The 27,313-nt window shown below is 42.6% G+C and overlaps 1 protein-coding gene, 1 long non-coding RNA gene and 1 pseudogene across 2 annotated transcripts in view; all 3 read right to left on the bottom strand.

The window, feature by feature from the left end:
- LOC107592589 (zinc finger protein 454-like) overlaps positions 1 to 1,825 on the bottom strand; it is an 11,541-nt gene extending 9,716 nt beyond the window's left edge. The window contains exon 1 of the mRNA XM_016282119.1: positions 1,674 to 1,825. Coding sequence (XP_016137605.1) covers positions 1,674 to 1,809 — 136 coding nt within the window. The 5' untranslated portion in view covers positions 1,810 to 1,825. The remainder of the gene's footprint in view (positions 1 to 1,673) is intronic.
- A 9,315-nt stretch (positions 1,826 to 11,140) lies between these two features.
- On the bottom strand, positions 11,141 to 11,822 carry LOC107592588 (uncharacterized). The gene is made up of 4 exons (XR_001609996.1): positions 11,748 to 11,822; positions 11,599 to 11,640; positions 11,409 to 11,495; positions 11,141 to 11,324 (listed from the first exon to the last, which is right to left on the bottom strand). It is a non-coding gene; the product is annotated as an uncharacterized lncRNA (long non-coding RNA).
- Positions 11,823 to 11,913: 91 nt separating this feature from the next.
- LOC107592574 (desmocollin-2-like) lies at positions 11,914 to 26,069 on the bottom strand (annotated as a pseudogene).
- Between the last annotated feature and the right edge of the window lie 1,244 nt (positions 26,070 to 27,313).

Genomic DNA, 27,313 nt, shown 5'->3' with positions numbered 1-27,313 from the left:
AAATATTAGAGAAATATAGAAGCTCAATGCGGAGAAGATCTTGAAAGAACCAAGTCATTCCCACAGAACACATATTCAGCGCATTTTTTAGACGGACAAATATGACTGCTGCACTCACGTCTCACACATGAGATGTAGCCATGCAAAGTTAAAACAGTTTAAAGGGGTCATATGATGCGATTTCAATTTTTCCTTTCTCTTTGGAGTGTTACAAGCTCTTGGTGCATACAGAATATCTGTAAAGTTGCAAAGACTAAAGTCGCCTATCTAAAACGGCTCGTTCTAACACGCCCCCACATGTCTACGTCACTATGTGGGAAGATTTGCATAACGTCGCCCAAATGTTCACGCAAAGAAAGAATGTGTAACTTTTATTCTCACTGTAGTATTGTTGTTGCCGTGTTTCGTTGTGAAAGCGAAACTACTTTGTTTGGCCTTCCAAAAGAGGACGATATCCGCTCCGTCATGCCTAGAGCTGATCTGTGCTGGTCGCTGAGGAAATACATCAACTTAGTGCTGTGGATCGCCGGATCGGTTTTCACTGTGGACGAAGCGGAGTCCAGCCCGGGGTCATCACATGTGGTTGACGCTCCTTCGTCGAATCCGCCGGGCGTGCCGTTCTCGACCCCACCGCCTCTGCTCACTCTAGCCTGGCCTCAGCTCACACTAAGTCTTGGCTTCCGCTCACGCTAGGCCGCCGTGTTTTTCGTTGTGAAAGCGAAACTACTTTTAAGAGGACACGACTACAAATCAATGGTTAAGTTGTATTTACAACACTGTTCCAGAACAGTTTAACCCAAATATCAAGATGTGTGCAGCACATTTTATGGAGGACTGTTTACTGATCCTGGGAGAGTAGACTACAATGCCTGCAGTTCTGACTCACAGTCTGTAAGTACGTTTTCATTTAAAGAATTTGCCACTGATGATTCAAACGCGAGTTTTGAGCAGTGTAGAGTAGCACTTGTTGTTTGTCATTTCTCCGATCACAAATGCAGACAGGGTTTTATGTTTACGCGACACGATGCAACGCAACGCGTAAAAAGACAGTATAAGTCATTATAATCAGTAATTATGTCCCCACTGGATGATGGACAAGGCATCAACAGTATGGTGAGGGGCGTAACATTGCGTGAGGTATTCGGCCAATCACAACGCACTGGATAGCTGGCCAGTGGCTTTGTAAAAATTGATGCGTTTCAGAAAGGCGGGGCATAGAGGAGAAACAATAATGTACAGTATGTGGAAAATAATGTGTTTTTTAAACTTTAAACCGCATAAACACATTTCATTACACCAAATACACAAAATAATGTTCTTTTTAGCAGCTTCATATGACCCCTTTAATGCAGCCCTGGTTATAGCCTACTATTATTTCACATGTCAGGCTTTACAGTGTTCAATTTAAAAAAAAGTAATAATTATCATTTAAATGAAATTTATATAATTATTGGCACTCATTACAATATGAGCTAAGTACACTTAAGGTTTGGCGTTGATAAATATAAGGTTACAGCTTATAATGACTGACCGATATGCATATAGCATGATGGTTACGTGGTACAAAGTATTTCAATTAATTCCATAGTACTATCATTGTTCATGCCTAAAACAGCATGGTATTTACACGGACCGAGAAAATTAAAATAGTTTAAAGTGAATGTTTGACTGACCATGGCGCGTTTCAGTAAGTGCGCTCCTCAGACAACAATTCTCCTGCTTCAGGCGCTCTATCTCCTGCTCGTATTCAATGATATTGTCTTTGAGAGCGTTAAATATTTCTTCAGCTACTGCTGTCATGCGCTTCATTAAAAACGATTGAATAGACACACAATTCAGCGTCCGTCCATCTATCGCTGTTCTCCATACTTGCGAAATAAGTTGACATGCTTACAGTATGTTTACACTGAGTTTTAAATTGGTTTGGCCAATCAATGTTTACTTGCGTCACGATTAGTACCAGTTGTGCTGGTTAGACCCTGCTCCGGAGTAGGAGCTAATTTGGTTCTCGAAAAAGGCAGTCCGGTACTAAAATCGCTCCCAGTACCGGTGGTGCGAACACGCAGAAAAGTGGGTAGTTCCACAATTAGTTCTGGTACTATGAAAAGGTTCCTGCGGTGCGAAAGGCCCTCATGTTAAAATGCCCAAATTTACAGCAGAAAATAACATGTTTACAGCCTGGTTCAAAAAATTATTTTGGTCTATCCCAGATAGCACACGTACGTCTGCAATATCTCTGTTAAAGATCTCTTGATCTGGAAAGCATCTGCTGTCTATAAACGTCTGACAGGCATCTTTCAGATGTCAGTTGTACATGCATTCTAAATCACAAAAATCTTAAAGACATCTAATAGACGTCTATTTGACATCTAAAAAGAATCGTCCTATAGATGTATAGCAGATGAGCAAACACTCAAAAAAATACGTCTTGCAGATGTAAATGCAAGCATCAAATAGAGGTCTCCGAGATGTACGTGTGCTATCAGGGATATAGCTAATTTTGCCCTTCATGACAACTGTGAGGGGGTGAATTTTTTTTATAACTCATCCGTTTAAATTATATTAAGCCTTAAAGTTCTGCATAATTAAGGGCGTGGCCACTTGAGTGACAGGTGGATTGCCGCTGCTGTCACCGCCGTCGAGCTAGGTGGGCGTGGTTTCAGCAGCCAGCTCCCGCCTCTTTGCCCATTTTCGATTATCCGAGAGTGACGCGCGGTGACGCGCTGCCAAGATGGCGACGGCTGGCTCCACCTACTTCAGGCTTCAAAACGCTCGTCGGAAGTTTACGGGTTACGTCACAGACACTACATCCATGTTTATACAGTCTATGGCTGCGTCCGAAATCGCCCCCTATACCCTCATTCACTATTCCCTACATTAGGTCACTAATTCAGTTCACTAGAAGGAGTGAATGAAAACGAGTAGTGAATTCGGACACTGAGTGCACGAGAAGGAATGCCGCTTTTGCATAGTTTGTGCTTGCTGTTTATTAATCATTTGAAACTAGTAAACTAGCAGCTCCAGTAGTAAGATTAAAGGATTTATCTTGAACTCTGTCATGGAAATTATGTATAAACCCTAATCAAACAATTTAATAATCAATTTACAATGCATTTATACCGGTGTTGTACATTATGCTGTACGCCATGGATGAGCGCTTTGTAAAAATGAACGGATTGATTATTCAGCTGTGGGCGCCATCTTCTGGCGAGATGCGGGAATTCATTCGGCGCGTGACTCTCACGGTGCATTATGGGTATTCTGTAGCCGTTGAGCGTGCACCAGTTGTACACTCGTTTTTGCAGTGCATTGTGGGACTGAATGAGTGCACTCGAGAACGTCCACTATGGTTTCGGACACCACTAAAAATGACTGTTCCCTCAAATTGTTCCCTATTTAAGGGTATAGGGGGCGATTTCGGACACAGCCTATGGCTCCGACACGCAGAAGCGGTGTCTGATTCACGAACGAACTGATTCTTTTTAATGAACCTTTTAAATCGGTTCGGAAATCGCACTAAACGATTCATTCACGAGTTAGAATGATCCGATTGCAGCTGTTCTCGAGTCGACAACTTTAGTGCGAGTCTCCAGTGAACTGAATTCACAAGTAAGAACCGGGAGATCTTGAGTGCGAAGGCTCGTCTGATGCTGCTAAAAGTAAGTTACTAATGTCGAATTTTAGGATTAATTATTGTAACTGAAGATCATATTTAGGTCAAAACTGTCAGTTGTTTGTGAACTAAATCTGCTGTAAAGGGTGATCTATTTAAGCTCACTGAAATGTTTGAATGCAGACACATCAACATCAGTTTCTCTATGTTTTAGGTAAAAAAAACGAAACATTAAAATAACACAGATTAAATAAAAAAAACTCATGCACGTTCATATTCCCCGCTGCCGTAACAGTTTTATTAAAATGCTACGCATTTAGCCCTATGTGACGTCTGTTTTTATATTGTTTATCAACAGTATACATTTTTATAATGTTTGGATTAACTAGTGGAGTAGACAGATATTAATGTTTATTCATAACCATACTGAAAATAAGTAAATATTGTCAGCTGATGCTAACTGTCTAGCTAACAAGCTTGCTGGTGCTAAATTGAGGTAATGTTTAGATATAAAGTCCAAATATTTTTATTCAACCACCAAGATAGATTACATCTGAGGGGAAAATAAAGGATGTGACGTTCAGAACATGGTAACTACAGTAAATATAAAAGTGGGAAGTGATGCCCTCTGGGGGCATTTGGCCAGGGGTGTTTTTACACCACAGACGAGGTTTGAGAAGAAAAAAATCATTATGAAAATATTATTATATTTTCCTTAAAATGTTCTTCCTAACTTCAGGCCTTATTCTAATGTCATATATAACTGTGATGTTCTGCAAAACAACAAGCTTTAAAACACCTTTTTCTTACTGCTGAAAATCAGATGGTCAAATCTGTTTTCTCTCAGGTACATCGTAGTGTAAGCTTCACAGTGAACATTACTACATCACTCTCGTCAACGTAGTCCATATCAACAACAAAAATATATCTTGACTCCATATAGTGGTTATTTTGGGAAAATCCCAGGTATTTTGAGCAGCAGGATTATAAAAAAATATGTGCTAATATAAAATTAAATTAAGTAGCCTATATAAAATTGCAGTACTTTTTTACATAAGTACATAAAAAAATCGAGTTATTTTGTACTTTCACTCGAGTAAAATTGAAAAAGGAGTACTTTTACTGGAGTAATATTTTATTATACGGATCTGTACTTTTACTCAAGTACTTGATTTGTGTACTTAGTCCACCACTGTTTATATCACATCCCTTCAAACTGACCCAATATGCCATTTTTACTTTCAGTCTACAGACAGAGAAAGGTATTTTCCCCATCTTCATCTGCATTGCAGGTATTGGGGAAAATCTAAAATTGTTAAAAGTTAACTATTAAAAAGAATAGCTGCATAAGTTCACAAATAAAATATATTGTTTAAATTTGTTACTGCCTTGAGTTACTATTTTGGAATATGTGAAATGCTTAAAAATCTATCTATATCAACAATACAAAGGAAGTCAATGGTAACCAAAACTGTTTTGTTACCCATATTCCTCTATCAACCCTCCAATATATATACACATTTTTTGCAGTAATAAAAGTTACTAACAAAGTACTATCCCTTTAAGCGGCTGTGTGGAGTACTAGTTCCCTTTCGAAGACGGTTCACTTCAACATTGCGTCAGGAATCTGACGCGACAGGGACTCCCTTCCTTTCATAACCTATACCTGAAATCTTATTGCACAACGCCAGTGAAGTTGCACTTCATACTGGCCAATGCCAGTCAAGACGGCAAAAAAGGGGCGGAGCCTCACCACTATATAATGCACCGCCTTGGCGGCATGAACTCAGAATCTTCCTCTTTCAAGCATCCTACTTCAAGACAGCTGTGGAGAAGACGCAAGAAGACGGACTTCCCTCTTGGCGTTCCAGCATGTCAAGCTATTGCACGCTGTGTTCGGGACCCATCGATGCTCCAGACACCCACGAGTACTGCATCCTGTGCCTAGGTCTCACCCATGCTGAGGCAGCAATCGTCGGGTCCGACTGCCTGCACTGCGAGGAGTTCTCAGTGCGGGTACTTAGGACCCAGAGGAATATAGCACTTGGTGATTTCTCCCGGCAGCGTCCCACTGCCGCCAGTGAGCCGCTGGTGACGACTTTGGTGAAGCGATGTCTCTAACAGCTTCCGAGAAGGACTGGGCCCACACTCCAGAGGAGCACTCTGAAGTAGAGGGGCCCACCGCATTTCAAGACAAGCTCATCCGGATTTTCACCAGGGCCGTGAGGGATCTCGGTCTGGAGTGGAAGTCCCCGACAAACCAGTTAAGAGTAAGCTGGATTCATGGTTCCTTTCCTCGGGCCGCCGAACTGCCACTCTGAGGAAGCGAGCCCCATTACTTCCTGATCTGCACGACGAAGTCGCTAAGGTGTGGGTGGCGCCCCAGTCGGCTCGCACCCACGCCAGTGGATCAGAGATTTTCACTAAAGTCGACGGAGAAGAAGCCTGGGGTTATATGCGCATTCCGCCCGTCAAGAAGTCTGTCACCGCCCACCTCTGCCCCTCTCTGAAAGCGGAGGTGATGCTGCCATCAAAACCCTGCCATCTGACCACCCACATTGCGGACAAAGCATACGTTGCCTCGGGAGAGGTGATTTCGGCACTTGGCATTTAAAGTACTTTGGTGTTTAAAGATCTGCGCGTGGCAGCGGACTTCGCCTTAAAAGCCACAAAAAAGGCAATCGAACGGAGCTTGGGTTATATGGTAGTGCTCCACCAGCATCTGTGGCTGACGCTGACAGCGCTGAAGGACAGGAAGGCTCTGCTCAAAGCACCTTTGTCTCCCTCCGGCCTCTTTAGAGATGCCGTGGAGGCCATCGCGGAGCACTTCTCAGAAGCTCTGAAACGCTCCAAAGCAATGAGGCTCCTGGACGGAGTCGGAGAGGACGTGCCACATACGTAAATCACCTCGAGCTGAGAGCACCCTTTTTAGCCCTCCAGAGCTTCCTCATGCAGGTATGGGGGCATAGAGGAACAGGATTCCTCACGGAGAATGGAGGCTGAACCCCAGGTCAGTGAGACTGATTTGGGAGCAGTTCGGGAAGGCAGAAGTTGATTTGTTTGCGACAGAGGAGAACACGCATTGCCCACTGTTCTTCTCTCTGTCGCGTTCTCCCCTGGCCGGGACGCACTCACAATGCCGTGGCCGACACAAGTTTTGCCACAAGTGCTGCACAAAATCAGAGAGGAGAAGGGCGCCAGTGATTCTAGTCGCTCTGTACTGGCCAAAAAGGCCATGGTTTCCCGACCTGCTTGAGATACTGACGGTTTCCCCGTGGCAGACTCTGCCGAGACAGGACCTCCTCTCTCAGGTGGACGGTTTGATATGGAACCCCAACCCCGAATGGTGGAAACTGCATGTGCGGATGGTGTGTGGGAACAAGTAAACCTAGGCTCATTATCTAGCCGCGTGATGGACACGATTATGGAGGTGCGAGCTCCTTCTACAAGATGCTTGTATGCTCTTAAATGGGCAGTCTTGGTTAAATAGTGTGATTCGAATGGCTGCGACCCGGAGAACTGTCCCATGTCTGACATTCTGGGCTTTCTGCAACAGCAAATGGACGGCGGCAGTATGCCTTCCACTCTCAAGGTTTATGTTGCAGCTATCTCAGCCTCTCACGCTGATATCAATAGGCGATCGGTTCGTAAACACAATTTGGTGATCAGATTTTTGAGAGGTGCGAGACGGCTGAGACCATCTCGCCCTCCCACTGTGCCATCCTGGGATCTGGCTCTGGTGCTGAGAGCACTGGCTCTGCCACCTTTTGAGCTGCTTCAGTCTATTGGTCTGAAGGAGCTCTCGCTTAAAACCGCTCTGCTGCTCGCCCTTGCTTCGGTCAAGCGCGTGGGGGACTTACAGGCCCTATCTGTGAATGCTGCTTGCATGCAGTTTGGGCCAGGTGATTGTAATGTCAGACTTAAACCAAGATTGGGCTACGTGCCCAAGTCGCTCTCGACGCCGTTCAGAGCGCAAGTGGTGATGCTTTCTGCTTTCACTCCAGAGCCTCCTTGGACCCCGCCCCTCATCATGTTCTATGTTCGGTACGAGCTTTGCGTGTTTATGTTGACCGCACGGCTCAGTTATGTCAATCTGAGCAGCTATTTGTGTGCTTTGGAGGCGGAACTAAAAGGCAGCCTCTTTCTAAGCAGTGGCTATCTCATTGGGTAGTCGATGCGATTGCTTTGGCTTATTCTATCCAGGGTATAGATAGCCCTATTGGCGTTAAAGCTCATTCGACGAGAGCGGTCGCCTCCTCGTGGGCTTGGACTAAGGGCGTTTCTAACATCCTTTTGTAGACATTTGTATGGCGGCTGGATGGTCTTCGCTGAATACCTTCGCCAGATTTTATAATTTGGATGTGTGCACCTTGGCCTCACAGGTCTTGTCGGTGAGCTCGACCTGTGCTTCCACATGCGGATTCTAGCCACTTGACTCTATATGGTTTTGACTAGGTCATATAGTTGGAATTCGGAGGTGGGGAAACCACCGTACCCAGACAGTGGTGCTCACGTAGTGCCGTTGGAGCGAGCTTGTGACACATAGTGTTATCGTGCGCTTCGCCCTTTCACTGTATTACTCCTTAAGGGTTAGCGAGGCACAAGACGGCATTTCGTCTCTGTACTCGCGGTGTGCACCAGCTTGTTTATGGCCTCTTATATTTATGCACTAGTACCGGCTACGGCTGCTAGCTGAGTGTGTATACTGTTATTGTTGTGCCCGGCCGCACTGCTCACATCCAGTGTCTGCATTATTATACTTTGCATTACATGCTTATATATATGCATACTGCATATAACGTTCTATCTTAGTACCACGGCATTAGTGGTCTCTCAGCAAAGCGGCTGAGTTTGGATTCTGAGTGATCTGATTGGTTCTCTGGGCAGGAATATAAATCTAATCGCCTGGGGGCCTGTCAGGGGGTCGTCTGTGATTGGTTAAAGAGTGTTTGGTGTGTAGTGCACTGTCAGCTCCGCTGAGGCTGAGCTCTCTTCGCTATTCTCACAGCATTGTTCTATACAGTCCCCATTGCGTCAGATTGCTGACCCAATGTCGAAATGAACCGTCTTCGAAAGGGAACGTCTCAGGTTACTTTCGTAACCTCGGTTCCCTGAGAGACGGGAACGAGACATTGCGTACGAGGTCATGTTCACTGTTCAGATCTGCTGTGCTGGTAGTTCAGTCGGAAGATTCTGAGTTCATGCCGCCAAGGCGGCGCATTATATAGCGACGAGGCTCCGCCCCTTTTTCGCCGTCTTGGTTTGCATTGGCCAGTATGAAGTGCAACTTCACTGGCGTTGTGCAATAAAATTTCAGGTAGCTTAAGAAAGGAAGGGAGTGCCCGTCGCGTCAGATTCCTGACGCAATGTCTCATTCCCGTCTTTCAGGGAACTTGTGATTTTTGTACGCAGAAGAGTCAGTCAGTATGGACGGCATGGTTCACATTCATACAGAGATCTAAATTCATTATCATCGAGTCCACATGGGATTACATGAAGATACAGAAAAGCTGAGTCAAATGAAATCCGTAAGAACAGTGCCATCATCATCTCCAAGACGCTTGAAGAAATCTACCTGCAATGCTGTCTCGCGTAGCCAGATCATTGCTCCGTGGGTGTGAAGTTCAGCAGTACCTCTTCGAGCTTTAGGTGGCGCTACAGCTCTAAATGATGGTGGAAAATCGTTGTGAAGAAGAAATAGTTGAGAGACAGAAGAAGAGTTTATAACACATTAGTCTGAAACACAGTTGAACACGATGGCACTAGAGTCCATGTATTCATTTTTTATAAAGCGCATGATGGCAGCAGCCGATGAAATATTCGACTGTGTCAAACACCTACAATCCCTGCCGGTACCGAGTCCCAAACCGCAACCTTTGGGTTACAAGTCAGACTCTCTAACCATTATAGGCCATGACTGCCCTTAACCCTCTGAGGTCGATTAACGCGGATACGCGTTTTGAGGCATCTTCTCCTGATCACACCGAAAATAACTTAAATTACACTTTCAGTTTTGATCTTACAGATAAGAGCAATACATTAATCGAATCTGTAAAGGGTCTACTTTTATTTGTATACACACATAATAACAACAGAACTTTGTGCATTTATAAAATAAAGAAAACAAACAGGGTGTGCTGTCTGCCGCCTTGGTCTGCGGTTAAGGTAAGACAGTTGTGTGGTTATAGAGATCTCAAAAGAAAACATTCACTAAGCAAACCTTTTAATTAAGAAAATAAGGTAAGAAATCGGCTCCAAGTTTTTTCTACTTCAATCACTGGATCAAAGGCAAAAATACATTGCTACAGGTAAATGATTAATTTTTGGACTATTCCATGATTTCCTTCACATTTTTGTAGATTTTTTTTTCTACATTTTAATTGTGTAAGGATAAAAAGACATTTAAATTTCAAATGTTAAGGTATACAATCCTCTCACAAAACAGGCAGTACAACTAAGGAAAGATTAATAAAGATAAAATTCTATGTAACCCTGAGTACAATATTTTAATTGCATTATATGTTTTAAAATATGTAAACATGAATTAAATATAGATCATTGCAGTTTCTGAAATTGAGGTAATTGTCATGGCGCGGTCAGGAAAGCACACCGTGTAAACAATGGGTTTGGGTCCAAATGCAGGCATTATTTAACTGCTGGGAAAACAAAGTAAAAACAGAAAACAAACAGAGCTAAAACTCTGAGACACAGGCAAGGAACAGAAGACTCCGACACCATACGGCCACGTAGGGCTGGCATCAGTCCCGTACAAACAATTACTAATCCGCCCAGAGTGGCGTGGGGAAGGCGCATAAATAGCGCTCAGGATGGGCCACAGCTGTGTGTGAGTGAGTGTGTGCACAGGTGTGTGGAGTCAAGGTGATGGAGTTCAGGATGAGGAACAGCTGTGTGTGTGTGTGAGTGTGTGCACAGGTGTGTGGAGTCAAGGTAACGGAAAAGGAGTCCGGGAGGATGGGAGATGGCGACCTCTAGGGGTGAGAGGGAGAACACCAGACGCCAGACCCTGACAGTAATAATAACTTTTCTTTGCAGGTGCATTTTACTTGCGCTTGAAATATATCTCAAAATAAAACTCAAAAGGTGAATTCCACTCACAAATGGCAAGATTTGAGACCATTTGTATAAGTGGACAATTAAGAAATTTCGGTTGCAAAAATATGCTCTCAACATTCTGTGACCGAATGTTTGACCGAATGTGTGTAAATGTTTGCATGTTTGAATAACTGCCATTTTTCACAGAAATTCAGAGAGAAATGATGCTATCATACCAACCTATTTAAGACATAACAACAACATATGAACAAAAAGATTATTCTAATCACAATCAAACTGAGCAGTTTATCTATGAAGGACATTTTTTAAATCTCTCCACTGATTTTGTTTCCAACAATTAGCCTTCTGTTCAAAATGTCGGTCCTGAATAAGAAGGTGAAACATCTTCCTCCTGAAGACTAGACTATCTGGTCCCATTCTTCATCACTTCTGGTTTTGACATTGTCCCTGGGCTACATATAGAAGCCAGATGCTTAAATGCTGGTCCAAGATTAGAGAGCTGCTCAGGATCAAACTCATTCAAAGGCAAGTCTATGGGATCCAGGTCTACACAATTATCAAAGTTGTCTTCAAGGGCGTAAAGCTGAGGTTCGTAATCAAGCAACTAATTTTCTCGGCACTGTATTGAATGCAGCCTCTGAAAGTTGAGAAAGAATTGTGTTTAGTCAATGAATGAATGAATTAACAAATGTTGAATTTATCAAACTGAAGGTGAACGTACCTGAGAGAGCAAGCTTTGTAAAGTCGAGCGGCTGATGAAATAGGTACTCTGTCTTCTTTGTGAGCTCCTCCTGCTAAATGTTGAACCCTAAGGGTGTAAGAATAACCCTGTATATTACTGATTTTAAGATTTCACAAGATTCACTGAACAGTAACAAGTTTAAACATGTCAGAAAATGATAAAGATTTACCTGGTAGCGGTTGTCTCTCTGATACCGTTTCCACATCCATGTCTGTTGGAACAGAAGACAGTACAGTAAATTCTGAACTTCCACTTTTAATTTCAAATGATATTTGACTGTGACAATTTCAGAAATGAACTATTGAGCTGCTGTATTACCTCACTGGAATAGCACTGTGATCTGTTTCTAGACCAGTACTCATCGATTTGAACTGGGAGACTCTGAGCAGCTATAATTTTGCTAGATACCTGTAATCAACAAATAAAATGAATACAATACAATGATTTGTAGTGTAAAGAATGACAGTGGCTCTGTAAGAATTTCTTAGTTTTTCCAAGACCTCATTATGTAACAAATAGAAATGTTTACCCTCTGAAAGTCAGCTGTCTGTTGAACCCCATAATTGATAAAAGTTGTGTCCTTTGAGTGACTTACAGATGTTTTCTTCAGTAGAATAGTCGGAACCTTTATGAATGTAAATAACAGAGTAGAACATTTCATTGTCATTTGTTATCTTTGTATTAGACTTCACTGTGAAAGTGCCATTTAACTTTTCATAAGAAATCTTAATGTAAGTTATTACCACACAACCAGTGCCAGGTTTCTCTATGTTAGAAGGCGGAAGGGTATGGCCTAGGGGAAGTCAGGCCTAATGGTTAGAGAGTCGGACTCGTAACCCAAAGGTTGTGGGTTCGAGTCTCGTACCGGCAGGGATTGTGGGTGGGGGGAGTGAATGTACAGCGCTCTCCCCCACCTTCAATACCATGACTGAGGTGCCCTTGAGCAAGGCACCGAACCCCCAACTGCTCCCCGGGCGCTGCAACATAAAATGGCTGCCCACTGCTCCGGGTGTGTTCATGGTGTGTGTGTGTTCACTGCTGTGTGTGTGTGTACTTTGGATAGGATAAATGCAGAGCACTAATTCCAAGTATGGGTCACCATGTCACATGTATCTTCTAGGACATTGTCTACCTGCTCCAGAGACTTCACAGTCCCACAAGAGCAAGTAAGAGACAGCAACAGACATGCTAAAAGGAAAAGCAGCTTTCAGATTCAAGATGCTTTTACTTCTTAAAAATAACATATTAGAACTTAGTGCACATACATTTGTGAAAAATCATGTTTTCAGGTGTAAACTTGTTTCATTCAGTTAGGATTAAAAAAAGCAAACAACACTCCCAAAATAATAAATTAAAAGAAACAATTTTGTTTAAATAGTATTTTTGCTCGACTCCAGTTTGCTGTTGGGCAGAACACACTGCAGAAATTACAGTGGATTATATTTACTTTTACTTTTAGTCATTTAGCAGATGCTTTTATCCAAAGCGACTTACAAATAAGAAAAAGTAATTAAAACTAAAAGCTAAAACTTTATAAATGCTATATATATATCTATATATATATATATATATATATATATATACACACACACACATTTAAGAATATAAAATAAATTAAATAAAAATAACAAATGCATACAACAAATATTTCAAAACTAAACATTTAAATGAAAACAAAAAAATTAAGCTAAAAACAATTCAAAATATTAAAAGAACAAAAGGTATGAGTATAATAATGATTCTGGGTTATATATATATATATATATTTATATATGTATGTGTGTGTGTGTATTTATGCATATATGTGTGTATATATATATATATATATATATATATATATATATATATATATATATATTTTTTTTTTTTGTATTGGAAGTACATAACAGAAAATATGATACATATTTTAAAAAGAATATATAGTTCCTAACATGCTTTGCATAGAATTTTAACAATGAGAGTAAAAAATTATTGGGAATTTGGGAGTGCTTATTTTAGTATTATGTTTTGTTTTGAAACATCTCGGTTATGTATGTAACCCTCATTCCCTGAAGGAGGGAACGGAGGAGTCACGTCATTGACTGACGATTTGGTATCTCGCTTAGAGAGACCAAGCCACTTTGAGTGTAAACTAAATGAGCCAATGCACATTGGCATGCAATGATTTTCTCTGAGGAGCCGAGCCGGTGACCCGGCCGCTCAGCGGTGGTACAGCAGCCATGGCAACGGGACGTGACACGTCGGTGACCGACGAATTGGGATCCCTTCCAAAGCGCCATGGATGCTGCCCCTTCTAGTGTCCTGCGCCCCTTTTTGGTGTAGGCCGGGGCTCGCAACAAGAAGACCAGTCACTGTTGTCGTAGCACTACCCACTCAGTGAGATTGGATAACACTGGGAAAATGTACCCGTACCACTTGGAACAGGAACGTTGTGGAAGCCCCATCCTTCCCGAAGGAGGTTTCGGAAGCTCTTACACATATGAACAACTGTTTAGGTGCATATGGAAGATTAGAAGTGATTATAACCCTCTTGGAAATGGCAGAAGTCTGCTGGGGAAACACGGGCTCTGAGGCTATACTGTGGACTTTACACGTATGGGATCCACTTAGGTCTCTACTAAACTGGGGCCTCTCAGTGCCTCTACCCGTTTGAGGTGAGAACACAGGGGGATACCGGCTCCACACGAATCGTCAACTGAAATGCGTGCAGGTCCCCTACCCTCTTGATTAAGGCCAGTGCAAGCAGGAGCAGAGTTTTCATTGATAGAAACTTCAGCTCAACTGACTACAAAGGCCCAAATGGGCCCTGCTGAAGTGCTTTGAGCACTAGAGACAGGTCCCAAGAGGGTATAGAGGGGGGCCGGGGAGGATTTAACCTTCTGGCTCCCCTAAGGAAACTGATGACCAGGTCATGCTTCCCTACCGACTTCCCTCTCAAGGGGTCATGGTTATCAGCAATCGCAGCCTTCGCTCCAAATCTTGCTGCAAAAAGGAAAGCACAACCCTGATCTGGCATTTCCGGGGGTCTTCTTGGTGAGAAGGACACCACTCGATGAACAGGTTTCACTTCAAGGCGTAAGCGTGTCTTGAAGACAGTGCTCTTACCGAAGTGGTGTCAACTGCCTCCTGGGTTAGGTCACCTAGAACCTCAGCGTCCCATCCAGGGACCAGACATGAAGTTTCCAGAGGTCTGGACGTGGGTGCCACAGGGTGCCCCGTCTCTGAGTCAGTAGATCCTTCCTCAGAGGAATCTGCCAGGGAGGGGCTGTCATGAGGAGCATTAGTTCCGGGAACCAGGTCCGAGTGGGCCAATACGGCGCCACAAGCAGGACCTGCTCCTCGTCCTCCCTGACCTTGCACAGTGGGTTTTTTTTTTTAACCATCTGGGGATGGAGTCTCCACTCTCCGGGAAGCGCAGCTCGTGACAGCTCGTCAGCTGCATGGTTGTGCAGGCTCGGAATGTAAATGGCACTAAGCGACCTCAGATGCCTCTGACTCCAGAGGAGGAGGTGGCGGGCGAGTTGCGACAAGCGACGGGAGCATAGACCACCTTGTCGGTTGATGTATACAATGGTCGCAGTGTTGTCCTTGCAGACCAGCACGTGCTTGCCTCATAAGCGCCCTCTGAGATGGTTCAAGGCAAGGCGTACTGCTAACAACTGTAGGCGGTTGATTTGCCAGTGCAGTTGGGGGCCCGTCCAAATCCCAAACACTGCGTGCCCATTGTACGTGGCCCCCCAGCCAGTGGTGGAGGTATCCGTGTAAACCACAGCATGCCTGGAGACCTGTTCCAGGGGCACTCCTGCCCGGAGAAACGCAAGGTCTGACCACATGGTGAAGGTTTGGCAGCAGGCTGGTGTGACTTGGACCCGGTGAGTGCCGCATAGCCACGCCCACCTCGGGACTCCGCCATGGAGCCAGTGTTGAAGTGGTCTCATATGAAGCAGCCCCAGCAGCGTGACTGCTGTTGCAGCTGCCATATGCCCCAGGAGCCTCTGAAACGGTTTCAGTGGGACCGCGGTCCTGCTCTTGAACATATTCTGGCAGTTCAACACCGACTGAGCACGTTCCTGCATGCGGCGTGCTCGACCGAATCCAACTCCATACCGAGAAAAGAGATCCTCTGCATCGAGGAGAGTTTGCACTTTTCCCACCTGAAGGCACAACTAGCTGAGGTGCGAGAGCACCAAGTCCCTGTGTTCGCACAACTGATTCTGAGACTGAGCTAGTATGAGCCAGTCGTCGAGGTAGTTGAGAATGTGAATGCCCTGCTCTCTCAGGGGAATAAGGGCTGCCTCCGCAACTTTCGTGAAGGTACAGGGCGACAGGGACAGCCCGGAGGGCAGGACCTTGTAATGATATGCTCATCCTTCAAATGCGAACCGCAGCAATGGTCTGTGGATTCGGAAGGATCGACACATAAAAGTTCACGTCCTTCAGGTCAATCACTGCAAACCAATCTCGGGGACGGATGCACCCGAAGATATGTTTCTGTGTCAGCATCTTGAACGGTAACCGGTGAAGTTGAATTAAATTAATGTCCCTTTACGATTTTGATCCTTACTATATGCTCTAATGCATTAATACTGTATGAAAGTATTTTCTGTGGCCACGGAAATATCCTTTCCTAGAGTTGATGTGAACTTGCAATTTAATTCTGCTACAGTTACTACTGGCAGCTGATATAAATAATTGTAATTAATCATAATTAACTGTAATTTATTTCCCTTTTGAGCTAATTTGCTGCATGCGGTATGAGGACACAACTGCATTGCAACCGACCGCTCCACCAGGGGGACCCCCGTATACCCCTAGCTGCACCAATGTCGAGGGTGGTGAGGGAGAAGGAGCTAGCAGGTCAGTTTCCGGTGGAAAAAGGTGCTTTCCACGACCTGGTAAGCCCCCTCATGCTCCTCCGGGAAGAATGGCAGGGGTGCTGAGAACCAGCGCAGGCCACCCCGAAGAACCAATCATTCAACCTTGAGGGCTCGGGACACGGTGGAGATTTCCACTCGAGCCCTACCCCTCACGGCAGCCTGGGAAAGCATAGCCGTCATTTCCGGATCCGATTCAGGCATTGCTACAGTCCCAGAGGGCAGCAGCGCAGCCGATTCTTCCTCTCCAGAAAGCTCTGGCTCACCCTCCGATGCAGCGATCAACATCCGATCGTCGGGAGGAGCAACGAAGGATACTGCTGGTACGCTCCTTGTAGAGGGCCCAATACGTTCCGTTAGCAGTTCAGGTCAGGACACGGTGGAGATTTCCACTCGAGCCCTACCCCTCACGGCAGCCCGGGAAAGCATAGCCGTCATTTCCGGATCCGATTCAGGCATTGCTACAGTCCCAGAGGGCAGCAGCGCAGCCGAATCTTCCTCTCCAGAAAGCTCTGGCTCACCCTCCGATAAAGCGATCAACATCCGATCGTCGGGAGGAACAACGAAGGATACTGCTGGTACGCTCCTTGTAGAGGGCCCAATACGTTCCGTTAGCAGCTCAACTGGTTGCGGAGTGCAAGAGGAGCGATGGTCCCCTGAGGGTTGGTTCCCTGGAGGGTTTGCCATCACAGTTACCCTCAGACCACCCGTGCTACTGCCTGAAGTAGCCCCCACCTGACCATGACGAGAACTAGATCGAGGCAGAGGCAACGGCGTTCCGCCCCTTTTGAGGTAACAGAGCTTGGCCCACAACTCCGAGATGGTCATCTTCCCGCAGTGAGAACATGACTCATCCACGAAGGCCACCTCAGCGTGCTTAATGCCCAGACATGTGAGGCAGCGATCGTGACTATCATCCGACACCAGGTAATGACCACAACCAGAAACGCACGAGTGATACGTTGTCTGTAGCAAGATGCAAAGTCGAGTTTGCCAGACGCAACAGCGTCTTTAAAAAGACGCAAAGTTGAGTTTACCAGATGCAACGTCATCTTTAAAAAGATGCACCCGTGAATGCTCTTTTAGGGAAAAAAGCTTTTTCAGCATGCTGAAGCGCACAGGGGAGATGGCCACCTGTAACACAAACAGGGGGTAGTGCAGCCTGATGTGTGCAACCCATTCGACACGGGAAACCACCACCACTGAAGCACCGTACCGCCAACACCAAGAGCTCCAAAGAATGTGCTGAACTCGTTCAGCCTTCTTCTCTCAGTAGAGTAGTCAGGAACAAAATGATGTGATCGCTCGGCTCCGAAGCGAAAATCTGGAATGCGTTGCACCAGCTGCCTTTTTATGCTCATGCTGTGATCAGCGGCAGCTAGATGCAATCATCACATGCCAATGTGCATTGGCTCGTTTAGTTTCCACTCAAAGTGGATTGGTCTCTCTAAGCAAGATCCCAATTCGTCGGTCACTGACATGACGTCGAGAGTGACCAACTGAAAGGGAACTACTTAATTTGGTCACATCAAAATAACTTAATTTGTGAAATTTATGAAATATTTAAAATATATATATATGTTACTTAACTGTCCTACTGCCCCAATAATAGTAGGACAACACAGGATAGGAAATGTCTTTATCAAATCATTTTGTAGGGAATTTAACAGAATCCTGTGCTCACCCAAAATCATCAGCGCGGAAAGGATGGAAATTCCTATCATGCCACTTCCCACACTTTGCTGTATGATACGCTGCGTCAGACAGTTTGGTGAAACCACACAATCACACACAGCAACAGAGAGGTTCTGGAGGACAAACCTGCCCTGTTTATCAGAGATTTTCACAATCAGTGTGTACAGACTGGTATGAACACTTTTATCCTTCACCAAATGCACTGTGCTACCTAAAAGACAAAGCAAAAAAGATGAAAGGTGATTGATGACTATGTTTTGTATCAGAGTTTCGTAATAGGCTAATCTAATGTTGAGAAGACTATATAAGGTTCTATATAAAGCATTATATAAAGCACTTTATTTTAACTATTATTTACCATGACTGGGGTCAAAGCTCCATTCTTCCTTATGATCTCCTACTATTTCAAAACTGAACGGGCCGCTGTACAGATCTCCATTGAGGTCAAAGGCTGTGATCTCTGCACGTGACACTTCATCAGACTGACAGACAGAAATCATGCTCTCCTTTAAAATGGGGACATTGTCGTTTTTTTCTTCAATGTAGATCTGAATCATAGCAGTGCTTGTCATTGGAGGATGGTCATCTGGTGTGAAAAATCAGTCAATTAAATGATGAAAATTAAAAAAATAATACTTCTATAGAGGTGATAGCTTTAGCAAACTATGTAGGTATTGGCTCTTTCTATAGCTCAAGATGCTGGATTAGGCTCTAGCATCCCTGAGACCCTACATAAGGCAAGCAGTTTGGAACATGGGAGGATGGATGAATGTAGTTGTTACCAGTTTATTTGCAAGCCAAATGCATAAAATGATGTATTACCCTTCTCTGTCACAAGGACAGTGACTGTATAAGTTCCATTGGTCACATGACTTGACTCTCTGTCCAAAGACTCTTTTACAAAGATTTCCCCAGTTGTTTTGTCTACTCTGAACCAGCCTGCAGGATCCTGTTCGATAGAATACCTGATGGGGGGGGGGAAATAAATAGTTTATTATTAACAAATATACTGGCTCTGTCACGATCTGATAACCACCACATTCCTCTATCACATTCCTCTGTTACTCAGTCTTTGGACTTCGTTTACAATAATCCTTTGTCCGGACTCATCAGCACTCATTGTTTGCACTTTTGTCTCCTTAACCCTGTCTGCTCACTCTATTTAAGCCTGGTTCATTTTGGCATTCATTGCCAAGTCTTGTGTGTGTCATTACTGCAGTTCTAAGCATTGTATCCTGGTTATATTATATTAGATACAAAATATCAAGCATATGATTTTTCAGTAACTTTTAAGCAATTGGTTTCGAGGTTAGATATTTTAAAGAGGAATTAACTTCAGCTGTCAAACAGTGGCCCCTAGTAGAGTAACCACAGGTTAGTTCATTACATTGACATCAATATATCTATTGTTGTATCATCTAAAACCAGGGAACAAACTTCCCTTTATGAAATATTTAGCTTGAAAACTGTTTGTACTATATTTCTTTTAAATAAATGCCAAATGTTTTTTTATTTTAATTAATAGAATGCAACTACAGGGCACATTTTAACTATGGCTTCATTGTCCAGAAAGTTCTTGGAGCCAAATGATTCTGATGATTGAACACGTACTCAAGTTTGTGGCGACTTCCAGTGTCAGGATCGACTGCTGTCACTTTGTCCACAAAAGCTCCAACAACACCATTTTCTTCCAAAATTATTTTTCTTACTGGATCTAGGAAGAACGGAGGGTCATTAGCATCTTCCACTGTAATGGTAATATCCCTAGAGGATGGTTTTTGTTGATTTGTGATGATTGTCCAGAGCCCATCTGCAGATCTCTCTTTAACCTCACAAGATAAATAAGACTCTTCGTTCTCTACAAAGATGGTGAGTTTTTGTTCTGCTTTTTCTTCAAAGTCTAAGAGCTGGCAAAGAATTGCATAAAAAAACATACACACAATATCATTATACCAGGTAAATTTATTCCATGACTTACAGGCATTTTTACTGAACATATGTCATAATAGCAACACTTCAAACTGAATGATTTCACCCAATTAGTCTATAGATTTTAATGAATAGCAAAGACATCTGAAATGTACATCTAACTTGCATAAATTACTGAGTAATAACCCCATGAATTACAGTAAGTTTTAAATGTAAACATAATAACACTAGTACCAACATGCTGCTCAGGTCCCAGTTCTAATTGGTTTATTCAATTTCATGTTCCCAGTCCATCAGATTCACATACTCATTATTGTTTACTTGTATAAGCAGGACGTATTCAATGAACGCTGTGTCTGCGTGCTATTCGTATCCTCATCTTAGCCCCCTCTTTCCCAGCACAACCAGCCTAGATCTGCAATGGAGGATCTTCATTTCTCCAACAGCAGCAGCAGCATGCTTCCTTTAAATTTTATGATCCGAGCATTTAGCAAAAGCAATTCTACTTGCTCTGTACCAGCGTAGCAGATCTAGTCCGCCAAGACCAAACCTAAAAATAAAGATGTTACAATCTTTTTTTGTCCCCTTGTATGGTGTACCTGACCCTCCATGCAGCAGTGAGACGCGTGTCAGCATCAGCTGTATGTATTTTGAGAGGTGAAGTACCATTTATCCCTTCCCTTTTTTTTGTGCAATCTGTGGTCAAGAGAAAAATACGACGGGGAGTGTAAGCTGACCAATGGGGCAACTGTTGGGCATCTTGCTACATCTTATTCTACTAATGACCTATAAATTACTCAATATCCCTGAATTTATTTTTTCTTTATAATGAGATGTGAACATAGCATGACATTCACAGAATTGCCTAGAGTGTGTAAACAAACCTTAACCACTGTGAGGATTCCATCATTGGTGACTGGATCAGTGTAGATGGAGAAGTGGCCACCTTTATCCCCTTGTATGGAGTACCTGACCCTCCATGCAGCAGTGAGACGCGTGTATGTATTTTGAGAGGTGAAGTACCATTTATCCCTTCCAACACATTATCTGAACCCTGGATGAGTGGGAAAATGTCAAAATAATTAACCCAAAAATGAAAAATCTGTCTTTACTCACCCTCATGTTGTTCCAAAGCTGTATGAGTTTCTTTCTTTTTTTTTTTTGAACATGAAAGAAGATATTTGGAAGAGTGTTGGTAAACAAAGAGTTGCTGGTAGCCATTGACTTCCATAGTATGGGGGGAAAAAAGTACTATTGAAGTCAATGGCTACCAACAACTGTTTGGTTACCAACATTCTTCGAAATATGATCTTTTGTGTTCAACAAAAGAAAGAAACTCATACAGGTTTGGAACAACATGAGGGTGAGTAGATGACAATTATTGTTTTTGGAGGGGGGTGAACTAACCCCTTTTACACTAACCGTTTGCCCTGAAGGTTGACAATTATGGTCACTGTGCTTGACAGCTTTACAACTCCACAGACTTTTGCTTCAACTATTATAGTGTATTTATTAGCAACCTGAAAAGAGAACTGGTTAGACTCTTCACATACATACTCAAAAAAATGTACACGCTAACATTAAATCACCTGGCAAATGTCAAGATACTTTAAAGACATGTTTTCACATTTCACTGAAACTGGACTGTGATGCCTGTTGATCTGTCAGGCACAAACATGATGGCTCGTGTCTTGTTACTGCAATATCCCAATCCTAGCATGACACAGGCATGCATATATGATATAGGCCATTCATTATGTTATTCACTGTGCAAATAAAAACAAATTATAAATATATGCATTGACTAATAATTTCTGTACTTGCGAATTATGCCTTCATTGGGCTTTTTACCTCATAATCAAAGCATCCTTTAAAAAGATATTGCACCACTTTCTTGCATGTAGAATTCCACATTTTTAGTTGTTGGAGTGACAGAAGTAATTTTGTAGTCAATGGTGGAATTCGGAGTACCTGGTGCGTTCTTATCAATTGATAATACACCTACAATAAAACCACCTTCAAAAAGACAATATCAAAACGTTAATTAATTCCTTTAAGGAATAGTTATCATGAAATAAAAATCTATTATTTGCTCATCCTCGTGTTGTTCCAAATCGATATGACTTTTTCACCTGTGGAAAACAAAATGAGAAAATCTAAGTAATGTACTAGTCACTCTTTTCCATACAATTACATTGAATAGGGACTGATTATGCTTCAAAAATAATGCAAAAGCACTTCCTCAAACATATAGTTGTCACACTCAGGTGCACTCAAAACACTCGCAAAGATGATGTAGGTAAGATTATCTTTAATTATCCACACAGAAGGTAAATCCACAAGAGGAAGGCTTGGCACACTTGAAAACATAGACGATTCCGACAAACAGACAGGAACTTAAATAGCCAGTCAAATTAAGATAATAAACTAGACACAGGTGAACAGAATGAACTAATCAGACACGAGGGAAAACTAGGTCAAAACAGGAAAACAAGAGGAAAGACAACAAACTAAAAGTCCATGATCGTGACAGTACTCCCCCTCCGGCCAGTCACGACTTCGCGCTGTAACAAAAACAACAAAGGAGGGACGGAGGGGACTTAGGAGGCGAACAAAGGGGCGGAGTTGGGATGGTAACAGGGGTTGGGGAAGGGCAGGAAAGCAGGCGGATGAATAGGGGGTGGCAACGGAGAGCCGACAAGCCAGGGCGACGGGGAGGATCCGGAGGGCCAAAGCGAAGCAGATGGCACAGGCGACCGAGGCGCAGGCGGGGATCCGGAAGGCCTCGGTGGAGCCGGAGCAACAGAGGACCAAGGTAGAGCTGGAGGGAGGAGCCCAATGGAGCCGGTGGGACGGATCGACGTGGAGCAGCCGGAGGATTGGAGTCCTGAGGGGATGGCGGGTCGACGACTGACCAAGGCAGAGCCGGAGGGATGAGGGAGCCCGGTGGAGCTGGTGGACTGACGGGCCACGGCGGAGAGGAGGAAGCTAGGAGCCAAGGTGGAGCTTCTGGGTCGATGGACCAAGGCGGAGTCTGGGACTCGGAGGCTGCAGGCGGAGACAAGGGATCTTTCAGCCAAAATGCAGATGGAGACTGGCAGACCCGCTGCAAACCCACATCACAGATAGTGGGCTGAGGGGCTGACAGGGGACAGCGGAGGTGGTGGTGAGGACTGATGAAGAGGTGGTGGGAAATGTCCAGGAATAGTCTGGTGTGGTCCTCGAGGGAAAGTTCCTCCTGCTCCAGCAGGAGGAGGAGGAAGTTGTGGTGATCCATAACAAAAAGTAAAAGACTTTCGGAAAACAAACGTGGAAAAAACATGCCGCTAAACTTCTTGTTTGGGTCGGATCTTCTGTCACACTCAGGTGCACTCAAAACACTCACAAAGATGATGAAGGTAAAATTATCTTTAATATTCCACACAGACGGTAAATCCACAAGAGGAAAGCTTGGCACACTTGAAAACATAGATGAGATCCGACAAACAGACAGGAACTTAAATACACAGGCAAATTAAGATTATAAACTAGACACGTGTGAACAGAATGAATTAATCAGACACGAGGGAAAACTAGGTCAAAACAGGAAAACATGAGGAAAGACAACAAACTAAAATTCCATGATCGTGACAATAGTACATGCAAAGCTAAGGTTGATTTGATTATTAGTTAATGAAATTTGTGAAAACTGATTAAATGTTTACTTTGAATACAGTTCAAAAAATCATTAACTGTAAGTCATGTAATATTAAAAGCATCTATCAAATCTACAAATATAAATTTATAAGTTGTTAACTGCTCTGACTGAATCATTAAAATAGTCATTTGAACTTGAGAATGGACGCAGTCTGAATCACTCAATGTTTTTCATATTCAGCAATTCACTGAAAAGATCTGATCTTCATAAATAAGACACTCTTACTTATCTTAGGGATATGAATATTTTCAATGAATAATAATAATAATGAATATATTTTTGTCACACAAAGCTTGATATGGCACCAAAAATCTTCAAATATATATTAAACAAGTCATATAGACAACCTTAACATTACTTGCTCATTTTTTAACTTTTGTTTCAATTTTGAAATCTCCATTTTTTTGTAATTGTATGGAAAAAAGCAACCAGTACTTAAAAAAAATGTTCCACAGAAGAAAGTAAGTAATAAGGGTTTGCAATTAAATAAATGTGAGTATGAAAATAAATGAGTGCAAAATAAACTTATGCCTTTAAAATCTCAGTGAAGTAAACAGATCACATATTTGACATAGCCATGCATGGACAGTGCAATAATTAAAGAATACAAACACAAGAAAAATATATATAAATATTAGTATGGAAAATTGTTGATGTCCAATATGTTGACCTCCATGCCTAGTTGTGTATCTATGGCCAAGTTGGACTCCCGAAGAATTCAACTGACTGCCTGAAGCCAGCATAAAAGACGTTCAGGACAGTTGACAAACCACTGCTGTGTGTCCTTGCCAAATGAATTTTACTTTTTAAAATTTAAAATCATTTCAATTAAATTTCAGTTCGATTTTAAATCATTCATGCACAAGACGCGAAAGAACTCAACTGAGTACTCGCGCATTGTGGTCGGTGTGCACACAGAGAGCCGTGTCTCAGACAGCGTGCAAACACCGAATTGAGTCTTCTTGCGCTTGAACGAAAAAATACACCTTCACAGTTTAAACATGCAAGCACAAAAAGATGCGAAAAGTTTAATTCAGCACCCGCACGCACAGAGAGAAGGCGTGACAAGGCATCTCACAGCCCTTGAACACCAACTTGAGTTTTGCCTCTTCTTGCGCTTGAATGGACAAATACATACAAAATTATTTAGAAATACCCGTCTTTGCGAGTATCCTCAAAAAACTGTCGATTATGTCTTAAGTGTAAAGTAAAATGTTGAGAAAGAAATCAGATGTGTATCATTATATTGGATGTATTGTCTCTTAAAGTGACCGCGCCTAGTTAATTAATGTGTTAAATTACCAGCCCCAATTTATATATTTGTGCTATTTACACAATTTCAAATAGGGCCCACAGGTACAACTTACACCGGGGCCCCGCAAACCCCAGCTACGGCCCTGATACTACCCCAATCAATTTGCTTTTATTTAATACCAATACGCAGAACATTATTTTAGAGAAATTATATTTACCTGGCCCAGATCATAAGGGAAAGGCCCCAGGTGTTCCTCCACAATGTCAAACGAGTCTATAACCCAGGATATTTTATGGCGTCTGAGAGGCTCTGTGCTGCACAGACAGATAGTTCCCTTTAACATAAACAGTGTGTGTTATTTACGGTATGGATTTAAACATTTTACATAAATTAAGAGCAAAAAAAGCCTATAGCTAAAATACATTTTTCTAAATCACATCACCTAAATGATGTGAACATGATGCAACAGCTTTGTTTTACCATTGAAAATGCCATTCAATCATTAACAGTCAGATCATTTTTAGTTATTTCTGTCATAAAAGCATGGTCAAAGGACACTTATTTTTTTGCCTACTTTTTGAACTTGCACTGTATGTTTACCGAATTCAAAGTTGTGAAACTGGTTTGGGAAAGGCTATATACTAGACTCTCCTTGTTACTGTTTTTCTCAACTGACCCCCAGAAAAAGAACTCTATGGGCACTCATGTTACAGGAATACACATATAAAAGCACAGACTTCCATTAAATGTCTAATAATAATAATTAGAGCATTCTTCTATTATTAATAATAATTATATTAATTATATCTTTACTGCACAGATTACTGATTAAGATCGAGGTCACAATATCACAATATCAAAACAATTACAGAGAAATTGACAATGAATCAATGGTTTTAATTAAATTTAGTTAGATTTTAATTGTATTTATTTTTTAAATGTCCAAAAATATTCAATATGACTGAATTGAGTACTGTTACGGTAGAAATTACTTCTCAAGGTAACAATAGCGCATTTTTACTATTAATTTCCTTTGCAAAACAATGTAAAAAGTAACTTACACCAAACCAGCAACAAAATAAAAAGATATTTTGATTTAAGATTTCACTGAATCTTGAATTAACCTATTGAATAACTGTGACAACAGTACAAACTGTACTTACCGTAAGCACCAAGTAGATGAACATCATTGTAGCGTAATAATTTCAGTTCATAATATGAAGTAGAAAGCATTAACACTGGAATCTCATGAACTCTCACACTCAGACCTGCTTCTGCCTTGGACTGAGAACACAATCATACCTGTGTAGTGCAGAAACACAGGTAACTACACCCTGGGGCAGTATTAGTTATATAGTACCAGTATGCAGTGTACACATTAAGACATTATAGAGAGAGAGAGAGAGAGAGCGATTACACATGTTTCTGTAGGGGGAGAGAGAGAGAGATAAAAGGAGAGTTAAACCACAAAAAAAACTGTATTTTTAATCAGTTGTTTTCCAGTAGAAATATCGAAACATTCTTACATTATAATTTTTTTTTAAACTTATGTAAGACTTACGATTGTGTAAAATAACATTTTCAGAAGATATACCTTAAAAGAATACATTTAATTTATTTTTATTTCATCTCACAAAATGTTGTCAAAAGTCAAAAATTACGGCAGGTTAATGTCAGGGTTGGGGATGTAGGGATGTGAGGACTCAATGGCGCAGAGAATGGGCTCTTTAATAATAATAAAATAAAACAAAACAACAACAAAAACAACCTGGTGGGGGAAAACAGGCTGGCATTAGCAAGGCTGGACAGGACAGGACAAGGCAGGGAAGGGAAGGAAACATCTAGGGTTGACACGAGAACATTCGACGATGAATTGGCACAAGACTGCAAACACAAGGACAATAAATAGGGAGCAAAACCAAAGAGGGTAATAAGGGATGACAGGTGGGGAAAATAAACCAATAATCAGGTAACAAGGTAGGCGGGGTTAGAAAATAGACATGAGAGCACATGGCACGCAGAAAAAAACAAGAAAAGCCATGTGCTCACACAAAACAAAAACACAAGCAAATAGCCAGCAAAACAAATCACCAGCCATGTACAAGACAAGACCCGAACACGCAGCTGATGAGAACTCCTAAGGCGTGTGTTCACACAAAACATGACAACATGAAAGCACACAGCCCATGAAAACACAAGCAGTGCGCTACACAGCACGAGACAAAAAATAACATGAAAGCATGCGACCGATAACGAACCGCGTGCTAAACAGAACACAACACACACGGACAGAAGAGCGTACGGCCCGAGTGATCTCGAGACCGCACGGTCCACAGCAAGACAGAACATGGAGCGCGAGTGTCCGAACCCCAACATAAAACCGAAACTAGAACAAGACATGAGCGCCGGGATCCAAACACCATGCTCCAACATG

This window comes from Sinocyclocheilus grahami, unplaced genomic scaffold, assembly GCF_001515645.1.
Source record: "Sinocyclocheilus grahami isolate Dianchi unplaced genomic scaffold, SAMN03320097.WGS_v1.1 scaffold154.1, whole genome shotgun sequence".
NCBI lineage: Eukaryota > Metazoa > Chordata > Actinopteri > Cypriniformes > Cyprinidae > Sinocyclocheilus > Sinocyclocheilus grahami.
The sequence above is the reverse complement of the archived record's forward strand: the minus strand, read 5'-3'. Positions and strand labels throughout refer to the sequence as shown.